The 17,023-nt window shown below is 36.3% G+C and overlaps 1 protein-coding gene across 3 annotated transcripts; it reads right to left on the bottom strand.

The window, feature by feature from the left end:
• Positions 1-2,850: 2,850 nt before the first annotated feature.
• Positions 2,851-15,950, bottom strand: IMPACT (impact RWD domain protein). 3 transcript variants are annotated; one of them, XM_036403501.2, is made up of 11 exons: positions 15,843-15,950; positions 14,896-15,024; positions 14,111-14,163; positions 13,762-13,824; positions 11,632-11,717; positions 9,887-10,015; positions 9,503-9,597; positions 7,161-7,234; positions 5,513-5,603; positions 3,291-3,425; positions 2,851-3,053 (listed from the first exon to the last, which is right to left on the bottom strand). In XM_036403501.2, the coding sequence occupies exons 1-11, from the start codon at positions 15,876-15,878 to the stop codon at positions 2,982-2,984; spliced, it is 963 nt and encodes a 320-aa protein (XP_036259394.1). In that variant the 5' UTR covers positions 15,879-15,950; the 3' UTR covers positions 2,851-2,981. The 3 variants fall into 3 exon arrangements, with proteins under 3 accessions (XP_036259394.1, XP_054370614.1, XP_054370615.1); XM_054514639.1 differs by lacking the exon at positions 15,843-15,950 and having other exon boundaries at positions 14,885-15,011; XM_054514640.1 differs by lacking the exons at positions 14,111-14,163; positions 15,843-15,950 and having other exon boundaries at positions 14,896-14,979.
• Positions 15,951-17,023: the final 1,073 nt, after the last annotated feature.

Here is a 17,023-nt window from a genome sequence, read left to right as displayed (position 1 = left end):
TTTTTCTCCAACCTGTGTACATATCATAATGAGAATTTAAACTACTTTTAAATTTCATCTATCCTTGTTTATCTGACATTGTTGCAATTCAGCAAGCCGTTGGTCCCTCCCTATTTATAAATTGATACTTTTTGCTGAGGAAAGGCATGGTCGACTTCCTTGTTGCTGTTCTCCTTTTTGTGCACTCTGCGGCTGAAAACTGATACGATGTAAATAAGTATACATACAGTGACTTACCAGAGCAGTTACCTGCAATGATCCAATCCTCAGGGATAAGTTCAAAACTCTCACTGAAATCAGTTTCAAAACTCTTAGCAGCAGCTTCAGCAACACATCACCGGCTGCTGTTTCCCCAGAACCCAGGAACTAAATACAGACTCCCTGAATGAGAATGAGAGTTTGGCAATTAACTTTAACAGGATGAGCTTTTCTTTCTACACTGCTGGGAAAAACCATGTGCCTTCCACAAATTCTTATATTTTGTATGAGTAATGACGCCACTTGCAGATAGCTGTAAGTATTCTACAGTTGTAAAAATCTGATCATTTTTATCATGGGTTCTAAAAACACTTTGCTGTCTAATTTTAAATGCTTAAATTTGAAAAACGTTGGCTGTCATGTCTTTGCTTCGGTTGTGGGAACAAATTCATAGCATTGCCAAGGCTTTTACTGAATGTTTGAATGTCAGTAGTACAAAAATGCAAAACTTTATTATCCATGCAAATATCTTCATAGCATGTGCATCCATCACTGGTTTAGCTTTATTTCGTGTCCAGGTACTGCAGAAAACACACTGTGGCACTATTACTAAGTAATACCAGTGGCTTTTCTTCTGCTAGCCATACTGAAGCCCCAAAACAAAATTCAGCAGTTTCACTGTTGTTCATGAGAGCCAGCTGACCTTGCCACATAGCTTAAATCTCAGAGTGCTTTCCTGGAGTATATAGCTGCCTAATTGTATTCCCCCTCCCCCCCTCAAAATTTATTATTGGATCTTAGATCTAACTTGATTTCTTGAAGTCTTAAATACCCAATTCCTCCACACCATGCTTGGAAAGCCTGTGTGTTGCAAGGCATCTACACATATGAAGTGAAGTTCGATAGGAGATCAACTTCATGAGCTTTTAGCAGAATTTTTCTGTGCGTGTGGCTATGACAAGGATTCAATCAGTCTAGAACATGTCTAGCTAGAAAAATTGAAGTAGCTACTAAACTACTTCCATGTTTTACTGAAATAGACATGCTAGGAAATAAATGTATAGCAAAGATGAACACTCCAAAAGGATTCACAAGTAAATGTCTCATCTTTATCATCCTTCTTTCCCCCACATTAAACACATACTGAACAGTAGAACTACCACCCTGAATTACCTGCAATATGAAGAAATTACTAACACTCCAGAATTGGTATTCTGCTGTAAGAAAAACAATTATTTTCTCTTTTAAAAGTTAAGATTTTAAGAATGCGACTTTTCGTATTTAAGCATGGAAGATTTCCAGACGCATGCAGAACATTTAGAGGAAATGACTGACACTGAAACCACCAAGCAGTTCTTCAGAAGATACTCAGCTAATGAAATACCCCAATCAGAGAGCAGATATCTTAGTCTACTCATTTATGTTTGCGACACAAAGAAAAAAAAAATCATTCTGATACTACCTTGTGGGAAACTCTAATGCTGTAACGACTAACCTGTGTTCAGCTGTACTCTTGATTCATTTTCAGAATAATAAAACCAAACCAGGAAAGTAAAAAGATATTAAAACAGAGTGGCCAAAAAGATAAAAGCCACTATCCACCCTTTCCTGGTAATATTTTGAGTTTTGTTGACATATTTTTATGACAGGCAATTGTACTTTGGCTATAAATTAATTCTATCATCCTTTTCTTTTTTTCTTTTGCCAGGTAATGAAATTTGTAACTCTTCCACAAGTGAGCACTATGTCTTAAAAACCTTACAGTACTTGATAACAAAAATGGTTAAAACTGCTGCTTCAGTTTAGCATTAAAAATAATGTCCCAGAAGAATTTTTAAAGTTAAGAGTCGTTGTCAGACAAGACATTTTTGTAATTTCTTTGTCTTGTATCTACTTCTTAGAATAAAGAACTTAGGAAATGCTTGCAAACAAAACCAGGAAGGGACTGTAACTTCTCTAAACAAAAGTGTCCACAAGACAGTTAGACAGTACTTCATGCTCTCTCTGAAAGAAATTGTGTGAAAAAAAAAATGCATTTCCACTCTGATGATCCATTTTCAGACTTTTTAAAGGACAGGGGATTCATCTTTCTCACCGACTGTATGGTCTATTTCACTGGTTCCTATAATTATGCAACATGAAATTCTAATATTTTCAACAGGCTCCTGGTGTGCCAACCATCACAGAACAATCCTCAAAGAAATTCTGTAGCAGTTTCATCACATTTCTTAGCTCATTGCCCATGTTCAGTCTTCTATATGTCACCAAGCAACCCCTGTCTAGCATCTGATCAGGAACTGCACAGGCAGGACCAGGCACCCCAAACACCACACTTGACCCCAAGCCTTCCTTTCACAAAAGAGTATCTAAAACTCTCTAAGTGACCTGGTATATGAATTGCTCTACTCCCACTCTCAGTACAACAAACTACAGAATTCAATTATTAATACAAGACATATATTTGAGTCCAGGAATGGAGAAGATGAGAAATCCACGTTTTCAATTAGTCAGTTGTTTGGTGGGAAGGGGTGGGATGGAGCAATGGTTACAGATGCTGCACTGTCCTCACAACAAGGAGCTTACATGTGTAAGAAACAGAAAATTTTTGTCTAAGCTCTACTTCAGAACAGCAGAAAAAATCACAAAACAAGGTGAAAATATATCTATGGCTTTACTGAATTCTCTTCTGAATACAACACGTACATTCTATAAGATAAAGCAATAAGGTCCAGGGTTTTTTTGTATAAATATGTGCAAAAATTTTAAAGTTTTTTAAAAATAAATTAGTGTTCTGTTTTCTTTTTGTTGTCCTTCCTTATCTTTTTGCTCTTTCCAGCTTGTCTAGATGATTCTTCCTGAAATGAAAAACATGCATTGCAAAATTTTAAAAATATTTTGTAAACCACAAGTATCCTCCCAATGTTACCCATGGGAATTATTTTTAACATGAACAGTATTCCCAGTTCACAGAGATTTACGAAAATTTGGACATGTTTATCCATTCACACAGGTTGTATTACTTATCTTCTGGCTTCATCTAACAGTGTTAAGTTCACATGCAAATGCCTCCATTCTGGAGGGACGAGACATACCGTGGATGGTACATAGTCGTACTCTACAAGTACATTTCTTGCACAATTGTTTATATGCTTGAAACGATCTGGTCCCAAGAGAATACCTCCATACCAGCGGGACACCACAACTAACACATTGTGGACGTTCAAAATCTGTGAATAATAGAAAGCAATAGAAGTTGTTATCTTTTAATTGATCCTAGTTTACTGCTGACACCAATTTGAAACACAGAAAAGGTCTACTATCTTTTATTTTTAAAAATTACTGAGTTACATTTTTTATCCTTTGGTATGATTAGTTATTACCCTGTCACTAAGCTGATTGTCTATTCACATTTTTGAAGTGGTGGTGGATGAGGCTAATAACAGCCAGGCTAAAGGCATTATACATATGGATATACAAAATGCCTCAAGCTAGTGTTGTTAATATCTGCATGTTAACAACCATTAATCATCTCTGTTAAGGAGAAAAAAAACAGACATCTGACTAATCTGAACAATACTTTCAGAGAGTCAATCGTTGTTTATGAAAACAGGAATATTCTTAGAATTTTAAAATTCTAAAAAGGACTAGGGCCATGTTCTGTGACAGGAATTTTCTACTCTACATTTATGTATTTGCCATAAAGTATATGCATAACAACTCCTAGCAGTAAACAGGATGGTACTAATCCAAAATACAGTTTCTTGTAACCAGAAAGTGCTATTTTGAAATGCTGGTCTGATCTGAAACAAGATTAATTTCTATTAAAAAAAAAACCCTCCCAAAACAACAACAACAACAACAACAACAATAAAAAACCCTACAAGTTCAGCAATAATAAATGTTTTAAATTACCTAATTTTCATACACATATGTCATAAGAGCTCAAAACAAAAAAATCTACAAGATCTATGAACATCCAGAAATCAGCCCATAAACTACTTTAATCTTTTCCTATGGCTGAAAATTGAACTTTTCTTATCCTTAGCTTACTATTCTTCCAGAATGGAAATATTCCCAGTAACTAGGATTACAGATGGAGAATGATAATCCTCATAATTTACATACATTCACATTTGAAAGTGACATTCATGTCATGTTCTAAATGGGATTTTTATGGAATATTAAGTGCCTAGACAACTTTCAAAAGTGTGCACTAACATGCTGAAAAAAAGCTGATTATCTCAGAACAAATTGAGGCACAGTAACTGCTAAATTGTAGCTTTACATTATTTTCATAACAGTAATGTCTTCACACTTAGCATATATACTTGCATATATTACATAACCTAAGTTTGTTTATTTATTTAACCTTCCCAAGTCTGTTTTGAGTTATTTTAGAAGTCTGAAAAAGTTCAAAATTAAAAATGTCAAAATGTTTCTCTCAACTGCATTTTTTTTTTCAGAAAAATAAAAAGGGAAACATGGGTGGGGGAAGAAAAGCTTCCAGGAATAAGAGTGCAACTTATTAAGCAGAAGAATATTCAAGCAAAAAAAGGACAGGAAAATAAAACTCCTGTTGTGAAGGGAACATCAATCTAAAACAAAAATAAATATTTTGTCTGTTCACACAGCTAAATGACTTGAGGTACAGCATTAAGATGCACACAGCTGTCTCATGTAGTTGTGCTACTTTAATTATGGTTTTACTAGGGCTTGCATTATGAACCAAATTTACCAATCTCAACTCACTCACATTTAGTAGCACCTTTGCCAAATCTTATTTCAACACTTGAAGACTAAAATATATGTGAATATGAGGGCTATGGACCCAGAACAGAAAACAGCACAACAAAACAGACTAAATTATCAAACAACTTAGCTCCTTCATTCCTTTTGTATCTGAAGTTCTACGCTGCAAGTTCATATATTGGTGTCTCACTATTATGCCTACTCAAGGGAACCACATGAAAGGTTGTGCACAGGTCAGCTGTTATATGGTGACAGTCAGCTTTTCCCAGTACTCATTCTCTGTGTACCTTACACCACACAGGAAGCACAGCATTTAAAACTTAGTTATCTTTTAACCCATTTAAACTGTTACTGCCACCTATGAAACATCATTTTTTGCTATGATCTGAGACTTGAAAGTGCTACAGTCTGTGTATCTCCTTTCACCTTGAGAAAGCAATCATCTGGCTGACTGCTAGGAGAGCAAAAATCAAAATAGTCTTCTACAAGCTTATTTACATTATAGTGATTTTTAAAATCAATATAAATTCAAGATTTCCAAAAGCCAGAGATTAATTTCTACAACCTGCATGAGATGGAGAAGACGTCCACCTGCTGCTGTCTCTCCATCATCTTCACAATCCTGTAGGAATGCCTGCTTATCTTCACAGTATATTCTATAAAAGAAAAAAAAAAACCCCATAAAATAGATTTTAAAATGTCAATCAATGAGTATTTCTACATGATTAATGAAGTCTTATATCTTTCATACACGTGTGCATCAATTCTAATTCTCTATTATACATATTTACATGAAAACAGGATGAGGCACAGGGTAAACCACAAGTGTTTATCTGTACAGTAGAACAAGTTTTGAGAAGCTTTTACACAGACTTTAGCTAGTTCTGGTAAACTCCAGTCACTATCAGTTTAAAGTCCCTAAACAGAAAAATACCCAGGTTTTTAGCCTAATAATTGCACCTAGCTGAAACCAACTCTACCAGATATAGATTCAAATAATGGTATTCCCCTAGAAGTAAAAGTTGGACAAAAATATTATTAATAATTAATTATGTCTGTATTTCAGCAGCAACATGAAACTATGACTGAAATTTGCCCTTGTATTCTCCATGTCATCTCCCTCCTCAGGGGGCACTGCAGTAAACTTTTGGGTGTATTGTTTCATAAAGAAGACAGCTGCCCAGGCCTAATTTTCCATAAGTCATGCTCAGAGGTCTACTGACAAGTAAGTTGATTTGTTACCAACTTACTTCCTAACTTCTGAACTTAGTTACAGGTGACACAATGAGAAAGAGGCTTCTAGTACTAGATGAAAAAGAGGAAGCAGTAAGTATGTGCCTGTTCCTTTTTTTTCTTTGGTTTTTTTTAAGTGGATTTGGGTAATATGAGTGAAGGAAGCCAGATCATCATCTCTGAGAACAGAAACACTCTCTTTACCGAAACTTTTTACTTAGGTAGAAGCTTTTACTTTTTGGTAAAATAAGCTTTCACTTGCTCTCATTTCATGTTTCCTTAGGATCACAGCAGGACGTGTGGGCATGAATGGATAAGTACCTGTGCATGGTTTTTTAGATGACTGATTCCTACAGCTCCTCCCTTTTATTGTCACTTACATTCCTCAGAAAACCTACACTGGTTGGAGAAACCTACACTGGACTGAGACCAATTCATTTCACATAAACTATGTTCAGAAAAGTTGCCAGAGGCAGGTGACTGCCAAACTCATTTTTACCTGTTTCTCATAATCCCTGAAGTTTCTTGTATTTCAGCTGAAACTTCATATGCCAGATGTCTGCATCAGGCTTTCTGATTCGACTCTTATTTCAACTGAACATTTTCAGCTATTTCTAAATATAAGGTTGGGGGAAAAAAGAAGTTACTTCACCCAAATAAAAACACATTTAATTCAGGATGATGTAGCATTTCCATGCTCAGACATACTACAAAAGTATACTAACACACGTTCAGATCCACTTTTTTTTCTATTCCTAATGCTGCTTCACTGTCTTATTTCCTACTCTATGTTCTACTTTCTTGACCTCAAATTCAAAATAACACCTGCAACACCAACCATACAAATAAGAAACCTACTCCCTAAAGCAAGAAATTTCTTTAATAGCAAGAAATTTAATAGGAAGGAATTTCTTTCTCATGTCCTGCACTCATTTGTGAAAGAACACTAAAAAGAAAAATGAAAAATATTTGTATCTCACCTGTATGCATAGATGTTGTGGGTAGCACTTGCAATTTTCTTGTTCTCATATAATTTTTCAAGAACTCTTTTAACCTATAAAAAACAACAGAAAAAACCTTCCTTTTATAACAGAGCTTTCATACATCCCTCTCAATATCACTGCTAAACAAACATTTCTCTAATACTACAATTAAACAATTTTATGCTTTGACATAAAATGTTTGTTAACTCAAGAAGCAGCTTCTCAGTATTCTCATACTTGTTTTAAACAATTTTCCTGGGATACTGAAAACAGCTTGTCTCTTCAATTTCTACATTGTGTATATTTATATTATTGCTCAAGATGTAGAAGTGTCAAATTGCCATAAGATCCAGAAAATATTTTTAGTCAGTATTCAGTATCAACTGCACCTGCTTACTTTTTTCAACAATAAAGTTAAGGTGGAAAAGAACATAATATACATATTTCCACTAGACACTGCTTTTACTTATTTCACAAAAATATGATGTTTAGAAAGCCCTACTACATTTCAAGTTTTTCCTTTTCCCTCAAACATGATATTTTTCAGTTTCCACTTCACAGAAATAAAGTAAAAACAAAAACCATCCTACTAGGAGTCTGAAAGTGTCAGTATTTCCCAGAAAACAGATATTCCCATCATATCTATGATCTCTTTGCTCTTAAGTACCAAATTCAAAACATTTACCAATATCAGCTCATCATATGTTTCTAAGTAAACAAGCTGGCAATTGTTCAACCCTTTCCAATGGTCTAGCAAAAAGAAGAGCTTTTGATTAAGACATCATTTTAGTGCATACTACAAAACATTACTGAAGTTGAGAAAGCTTGGGAAAACATGCCCGGCAAGTAAACTGCCTTCCGTACAAAAACAAATGCCTCAGAGGAGTAATCAACAGACATATTTAATATCGGCCCTAGCTATATTGTGCTATTTCCAACTCTTCTTGAAGAAATCAACTGACAAAAATCACCTCAAATAAAAGATATCTCAATTAAAAAAACCCTATTATTAATGGAGAATATTGCTTCAGACATTTATCTTCTTTGAACACTTCTACTTTGAACACTGAAGGAAGACAACTCATTTTACTTAATACACTTTCATAAACATGGACAGTATGTTAAAACAATAAGTTTCAATCCAGGAACTTAAAGGACAATTCATATGAAATGATCATCGCCTTTGACATTACTTATTTCCCAGCTACCTGGTTCCTGGAACTTTAAAGATTAATTTTTGTGCTACAGCTGCCTCTTCTTTAAGTGAGTCTTTAACATATAGATAGATAGATAGATAGATAGATAGATAGATAGATAGATAGATAGATAGATAGATAGACAGATTATATATATATAATAAATGAACTCTGTTACTTTAGAAAGGGAAGAAATGGAAATCATTGGCTTAATGTATCTTTTTCATTTTAAAATACTCTCACCCCTTTGTCATGATTTGTGAGTAAGATTGTTCCTAAACACACAAAACTCCATGAATATACAATGTATGTGAACTTGAAAGGTCAAAGTGCTCCAGAAAGGATGCTGGGATTTAGAGACCAATTCTTATGTCCATGTTAGGCAAATTATTGAGGGGGAAGAAAAAACAAAACAAAACAAAACACAGATGGCTTCAAACATTACAGCTTTTGTACAGAGAAATCAGCCTAAAAACACTATCAACCTGTCAGTGTTTTGTAATAGCCACTGAGTATGTAGTTGACCTAGCTTACATGGAACTTCAAGAAGCACTTGACAAGATCTCTCACCAAAAATTCTTTTAAAAAACCCTAAAATTGCATAAAAAAGAGAAAAATCCTCTCAAGGTTTAGCTCTGAGTTAATAAAAGAACAGTAGTTTCCCCACTAAAAGGGGATGATCAAAGGAGGCTGATGGTAACAGATGAAAAGTAATGTACAAAAGAAGCTCCAAACCCCTCTCAATTAGGTCATGATAAAGATTTACTTATGCACAATCCAAGTGTGCTTTTCAACAGAATTCCTTTCTGAAGGAGGGAAGATGTATATAAATCCATTTTATGTGTTAGCTTTTCCAGCTAACACAGGATAGACTTGGTAACTTTCAAACATCTTATGATAAACTTGACAACATCCAGAAGTCAAATTGCAGCGTTCTTATTCTCCTCCATCTAATGCACAGAGTGGTGAAGAATAGCAGGAACAGAAGTAAAAGCAAAAGTGAGAAACCAATGACTACTCAGACAGTACTAGCACAGAAAGATGCACAGACAGACCAACATATCTGGCAAATCCCAAATATTCCAGTAATACTTTGTCAAGCTCAAGGTACAGGCAAAAAGAGAAGAACTGATCTCTACTAACTTGTCTGGTTGTCACCACTGGAGCCAAATGTGCCTGGAAAGTGCTCCTTCGATCTGTGATTGGGTTTCCATGATGTATGGGGGGCAGTTCTTCATCTATGGGTCACAAACAAGGGAGTGTTTCTTTTCTTTTAAGAGGACAGAAACAATGCTTGGGGCTACAAAAGTAAAGAATGTCTCAACTTTAAGAAAAGGGACTTATTAAAGTGAAGTGTAGAAAATAATGTACAAACCCACCAATAATATATTGCATTTTTTAATGACTGTTATTAAATGTTATTGTAATTCTATTGTCACTAATTTTATCCTAAAGCTGAGTAGAAGACCAGAATCTTCAGGTCTCATTTAAATTATTTCAACAGAATTAACAGAGTGTATTTTTTACCTTCCTGAATTTCAGATGTCATAAAATTTAACATTTTAGTTTGATCCTCCTGAGTGGGCTGATAGTCTAGAAGAAAATCATCTCCATCATCTTCATCAACTTCTTCAGTGGTTTTCTTAATATCTGGTTCTATTAAGATACAAGTAGTAGAATTTATTATGCATTTTTTGAAAGACAAGCAAAACAAAATTTCAAACTCTTCTTCTCAAAAGTCTCTGTCTTCTCAGTTCAAAACAGTTTGACATGAAAAATTATTAAATGCAGAATAGCAACATTAATTACAAGAAAACCCAAAGTACTAAGCCCAGTATTAAGTTAAAAATTCCTGAGAATGAAAAATTAAATACTCATAATATAGGATCTTTCCATAAGACCTTCTGTTTCAATAGTAAGTAACAGTATTTCTAATTAAAAAAAGAACAATAGTGTTTACTATTTCCATTAAACATTCAAAATGCTATCTTTAATCTGAATTTAGGGATCAAATTAAGCTGATCTTTCACAGAAACTCCAGCCATTTACTGATCATTTGGGGCAAAATGTAGAGCTGTTGCTCAGTGCTACTTCATGAGAATATAAAATTATTAGATAAAAAATTATTAGATTTGAAACATCTCTCTCAACACGCTTCAAGTATTCTGGGATTCCAAAAATCCTGTTTTCCTTCATTCATAGAATGTCCAAAAAATAACAGTCAATAACAAAGGAGGAAATATACAGGGTTTTGACATCTGTATTTAGAGCCAAATTAATATATCACAGTTTCATTCCAATTTAGAGGGCTATGATGTGCTTATGATGCAGGTTTTATAATATATGTATTTTCCATGAAAAAACAGAAGGGTAATAAAGCACATTCAAAGATGGAAGCCATAAGGTTGTGGCCAAAATACCCAAACTTCCAATATTGTCAGTAAAATTTTCACTTCTCAGCATCCACTTTTAGTCACATCAGTGAATAATGACTTCTCCAATGTCTGTGATGTAGCAACAAAATGCATAGTTTATCAAAAGACTAACACTAGACCTTACCATGAAACCACACTGAAAATGATTTTTTTTTTTTTCTTCAGACTTTTATTTCTCATAGGACAAAGGTAACACCCCTGACAGAGAAAAGTAGTTCAGTTTCCTTTTACCACAGTGCATGCACACATCACTCACACATTTCATAGCAGTTTAGCATTTTAATGCACAAAACCTCCCACCATTTTTTGAAACAACAACTGTGAGTTTACACAAACTCTGTAAGAATAAGAGCAGAAGAATCACTGCAGCTCTACTGATTATGTACTTCTTATCCCAATACATTAAAATGAATGGAAGGACAGAAAAGTACAACGATGGAATACTTGGTCATTTGTCTGCATAGTATACTGAAGTTATCTTCTCTTGAATCCCAATACTCCAACAGTGCACTCAACACCAGAAATTAATTACTGGTATGAATAATCCTTTGCAGAATGGAGGGCAAAACATAATGTACCTGTGGGCAGCACTGTCCTTTCAAGCAAATAATTTCATTCCTGAGAGAACTGCGAACCTTGTTCCAGTTCAGGGGCCACCCCCACCTACTGCTTTTTAAAAAGGGACACTGCCACTGTAAAACAGTAAGCCCTGACACAGGAGACTGTTCTCTGATATTTAGATCCAATTCAAAAGTGGGCCTAAAGTAACTTTTACTGAAATCTTACTTTGCAGTGAAAGAAGAAGGAAAATAAAAGCCCCATGTATTTTCTGAATACCTGGATCTGAAGACTGTGCCTTTTCTACCAGAACTTCTCGTATCTTCTCCACCCACAAATACAGTATACTTTCACCAAGGTTCTGTCTGGAAGTAAAAGGTCATGGTAAATGAAGAATCACTTTTGCAAATTTCACTTGGAAAGTACATAAAATAATATACAAATTTCAGACACACAGAAATGGAACATAAGCTAGTGAGATAAAGAGGCTTGTGTGAAGTTCTGTCTCAGTAGCTCACTGGGTGAAAAACTTATCAGTGGACTGTGATAGTAGGTCAGTGGAGCGTTGGAATGAAACACTACAGTTTGGGTAATAGGCAGTGCTATAGGACAGGAGATAAAGATTTAGGCCTAGGAGGCTTCACTCAGGGGGCACAGGTGTGTATTGAGGTTCTGAAGGAGAATGGGATGAACACATTTTATATACGCATGTTAGGAGTTAATAAATGCTTCCTTTATGTGCAGCAGGACCCAAACAACTCAAAACATATTTCAAATGGTTAAAATGGTTATGAACTGTGCATGTCTGTCTAAGAAACAAAACCAAAGATTTAGGGCCATAGATATCTTATGGTTTCTCATTAATTTTATTCTTACTGCCACCATCTGGGCACCAGGTAAGTAACAAAAGTACATATTTAAACTCTGCTTAATGTATACAGCACTACTGCTGGAAACAATCAAATTCAAATAAGCATACATATTTTAAGAAAAAATATTCAAGAAAAAACAAGGATTTTATGAATTTGTAGCTCTCACTTCAAAATCCAGACTGACTCCAGAACAATTCAACATCCTGATTTCACACAGCTTATTGTACAGAAGCACTGCTTTAACATCAGAAAACTTTTTTTTTAGCGATGGAGAGAGACTAGAAGAAGAATAAAATTTCCCCATTTTAAAAAGTAAACAGCAATTTGTCCAACTATTGCCCAATGACAGTTTCTGAATAGTTGTAAATTACTTTGTGTCTCCTAAAACAGACTTGTGATCTATTAATATCCATTTTTTCCATAGTAACTGACAGTATAGTTCATGTTGGTTTAGATTGCAGAACTACACAACTTAGATCCCTAGAGACTAGAAACCTGGTCAAACACAACATAAATGATGCAGAGCATCTCTGTTCATCTGACAATCATTTAGACATTGAATTGATAAAAGGTTTTCACAAATACTGTGCACATCAGTGATTACTCCAGGTTTTCAAACTGATTAAAATGATCTAAAGTATATATATGGCCTAAAATACAAACACTTTCACTTCCTGCTGAACAAACAGAAGCGAGAGCAGACCAGCGAGAACTCTGACCAGCAGCTGATAGAGAGAGAAGGGAGCTGAACCAGCACAATTTGACAGCCTACAGGATTGCACAGGGGGAATAAAAAAGGAACCAGCAGCTCTACCTGTGGTAGAGACTCCATCAAATCCTTTGAATCTGGACAGCATTAAGGACAACCTCTGTCCTTTTTGCTCCACTGAACAACTGTGGTGAATATGATCACACAGAACTTTTCACTTAAAATCCTTGTGCATTTTTAACACTTCAAATTAAATTTTACTTGCTTAAATGATCTGTTGCTTAATTAACTAAGAAACCAGTTAATAAAAGTAAAAAACCCTTATGGAAGCTAAGTGGTCTCTTCCTTATGGCATTAAAAAACCATTTCTTATGCAAGATGCTCAGATTTCACTGTCTGGGGCATGATTGTGCTTTCTTATGTTTTCACTTCATTTATTTTATATAATCTCTGAGATCTAAAAGAAATAAATAAACCATATAAAATTACTACATTTCCACCCCCCTTTCACAGCAATTCAAAATCATGCAATTTGAGTATTTCTAAATGCTGTTTATTCTCATGCATCCATTATGCCCTGTATTATGTGTTAGCTGCCCACTGTGATGATAAACTGTCCACAATGCTCCAGATTCCAGTTAAGAGATCCTGCATGTGTTTATTTTAAAACCTAGCTATCCCTTAACTTTTAAGAAAAACTGGTATTCCACTTATGCTCTAAGACAACCAAATGTTTTCACATTCTGTGTTTTAACATTCAAGTGCAGAACAGATAGAAATTGAAAATACATTGTCTCTTTTTACTATATTCCACAGTCTCAAACTTACAAATATATTTCTTCCAAGCTATTTGCTAGTTCTGTATAGTCTTGTCCTCGAAGCCAAGGAGCACTAGAATGAAAAGAAATGCAATGAAAATTGTGCTATATGCTGCTTCCGACATTCCCAAATAAATGTGATGAACACCTTGAAAATATAACTTTGCCAACCATCAAGATTCCAGCTGCAAACATCTTGGAAAAAGCAGGATAAAGAATAAAATATCCTTGCTGGAAACATCCCCCATTGCTGGTATACTTTAATTCAAGGAGTATTTTAACTAAACTTCCACTTACAGGTAAACAATTAACAGTGGCAACTCATCAAACACAAATGTTTGCAAGAAAACATCACCTACTTTAGTTGATAAATAGGTGGCTCTGCAGTTGGATATCCTGGTGGCAAAATCACCTGAAATAAAATCAGGATACGTATTCACTGCACTACCTTCAGCTAGATGAGCTTTACTGAAGGACTCCGATGTCATGCACCAGCACCACATTAGCGTTACAAATGAAGAAAGCAGTTGGATATGTTATCACAGAATTACAAGAAACACTGAATATCTGCATTTAAAACTCCAATAGTGGTAATGCATACAATTATATTTTATGGGGCAATTCATATGGATGCAAAATAAAGTACAGAAAAAAACTGAAAGAAGCTGCACACATGGTTACTGGACTTAAAAAAGTGGTACCACATTTCCCTAAGTAGACACTTCCATGTTTCTTACACTAAGTAAACTTACTGCTTTCAGTTCTGAAACATAAAGTAAGGAGTTGGATCAATTAAGTTGATCCAAATTTCCTTTTGTCTCAACACTTTCCAGAAAGCAAATCTAGATGCAACTGCAGTAGATTCACTGAGGCACAAAGTCCTCAGTGTAAAAGTATTTCAGAAATTAGTCTTCGGTGAAATACACTGAAATGCTTTGGTTAGGTGTGGAATTAGGATATGCAATTACTGAATATGTCACAAGCGCACCAATGTGTTACATGAAGAATCACTGAAAATCTTATCACAGACTTCAATCCAAAAGCTTCTGAATCATCTGATTCAGATAATAAACCATATTTAAAGGGTTTCATCTGCATCAGTCTAACTGAAAAATTTGTGCTAAACTTCTTACCACCACTATACCTGCAAACAGAGGGTCCATTTTGGTTGATCCAGGCAGTCACTAATCTTAATGCAATATATTTTTTCATCTTCATCAACAACACACCAATCATCACCATAGATCGATGAAAGGGCTTCAATTTCATCTATCTAAAACAACGAAAAAAAGCAAAATTAAATATCCCCCCCATAAAACCAACACAACTCTGTGTGGCAATCATATTTTCATCTTTTTAAAGTCTTTCTCTTCTACAACTCATTGACAGATGTGACAAGATTCACTTCACAGGAAGGCCCTAAGTATTGGGGATCCAGTCCTGATTCACAAGACTTCAGGTGCACCAGGGGAGGTTTAAATTGGACCTTAGGAAGAATTTCTTCACAGAAGGGGTGATTAGACATTAGAATGGGCTGCCCAGGGAGGTGGTGGAGTCACTGTGCCCAGAGGTATTGCAGGAAAGACTGGATGTGGCACTCAGTGCCCTGGTCTGGTTGACACGGTGGTGTTCAGCCACAGGTTGGACTCGATGATCTCAGAGTATTTTCCAACCTAACTGATCCTGTGATTTTGTAAGTAACCTTTGCTCAGTTCTCACACAGACACAACAGCTTTTGAATTTCTCTGGATAATCCCGTCACCTTAGCAGTGACAAGGCGAGCAAAGTGACAGGGAGCAGGTGCCAACACGCTCCCTGCAGCTCCCAGTCGGGCGCTGCTCCTGGCTGGATGGGTCGGACCCCGGCAGGGCAAAGACCCCGAGGGTTCGGCACTAAGCTCGTCCTGAGGAGGAGCGGATACTCAGCAAATTCCCATAAAGAAAAACCAGGGAAGTGCCTTTTACCTAGAAAAGAAACACCTGAAGTGTGGCGGTGCAGGCGCCACAGCGGGCACGGAGCCGCTCGGGGGCCGGGGCTCACCAGGAGCCCCCTGAAGTCACCGCTCTCCCCGCGGCCCCCTCCGCCGCTCACCTGCTGCTGGGCCCTCTCCGTGTCACTCGCCGCCATCGGAGCCGAGGGAGAGAGGAGGAGGAAGGGAAGGAGCAGGAGGAAGGGAAGGAGAAGCAAGGAAAAGCGCCGGGCAGCCGCGCCGTGTGCGCAGCCGTGGCGGTGACGCTGCGGCTCCTTCCTTCCGCCGCAGGGACAGCGGGAGCGGACGGATCCCGCGCTCCTGCCTCGCGTTACCGTGCATCCTTTGTATCCGTCTTGGAACTTTTCCCGTGTTCCCTACATCCTGTTGTTAAATAAAAGTGTGCAAGCCGTTCTGTTTCACTGAGGATTTTACTGACGCAGCCGTTTTCACCTTGCGTTTATGGCACTCGGGATGCAACGATTGACATAACGACAACATTTCCTTTAAAGATTATTTAAAGAGTAACAGTGTTTCAAGCAGTTTTCATTACCGTTCTAGAAATCCATTTCTTCTGTTTAAGCTCGGGAAGTTTAAGGCATCTCTTTTAGAGACGGCACTGATCAGTAAAGATCTTTTTGTGTGCAAAGCATGGATTTCACCGTTTTTGCAGTTTTTGTAATTTATGGGTTTTTCCAATGTAATTTTATACTGACACAGTTGGGAAGAATTCAAGGTAAACTTCACTTTGCCTTTCTGGAAAACTTAGAGAATTTGCACTTAGAGAATTCGGAGAACAGGATTAGAGTTCAGAACGATTGTGACAATCAGGCGAAACAGACAAAACAAAACTAAAACAAAATAACAACTTACAGAAAAAAACCCAAACAACCCTGGATGCTCCTGAATATGGACAATACTAGCACTGTATTATCAACTACATCCATTGTGGATGGAGAGCTACTGATTGCACAGCAGTTCTGCAGAAATTATTTCAGAGTTAGAGTGAATCCAAGACCATCTTTGTCTTCGGTGTCACAAACAGAGTTGGTTTAATTATTTTTGAAAAGATAATAAAAAGAATACATACCTAGTCTCAGAACATGACAAAAATGCATATTTTATCAGACAAAGTCACGTATTCCAGTTAATTTTAAAAGAGAGAGAGAAAGAAATGTAGACAGACAGTGAGCCTATTGTTTAATCAATTAACTTCTGACCAAAGCATAACTGAAAGCTTTAATCCATAAGGACCTAGAAAAGATACTGCTCCATCTGTTCATCCCAATAGTAAATTGCCTTA

This window comes from Molothrus ater, chromosome 1 (assembly GCF_012460135.2).
Source record: "Molothrus ater isolate BHLD 08-10-18 breed brown headed cowbird chromosome 1, BPBGC_Mater_1.1, whole genome shotgun sequence".
NCBI classification, from domain to species: domain Eukaryota; kingdom Metazoa; phylum Chordata; class Aves; order Passeriformes; family Icteridae; genus Molothrus; species Molothrus ater.
This window is presented reverse-complemented; position numbering and strand designations above follow the sequence as displayed.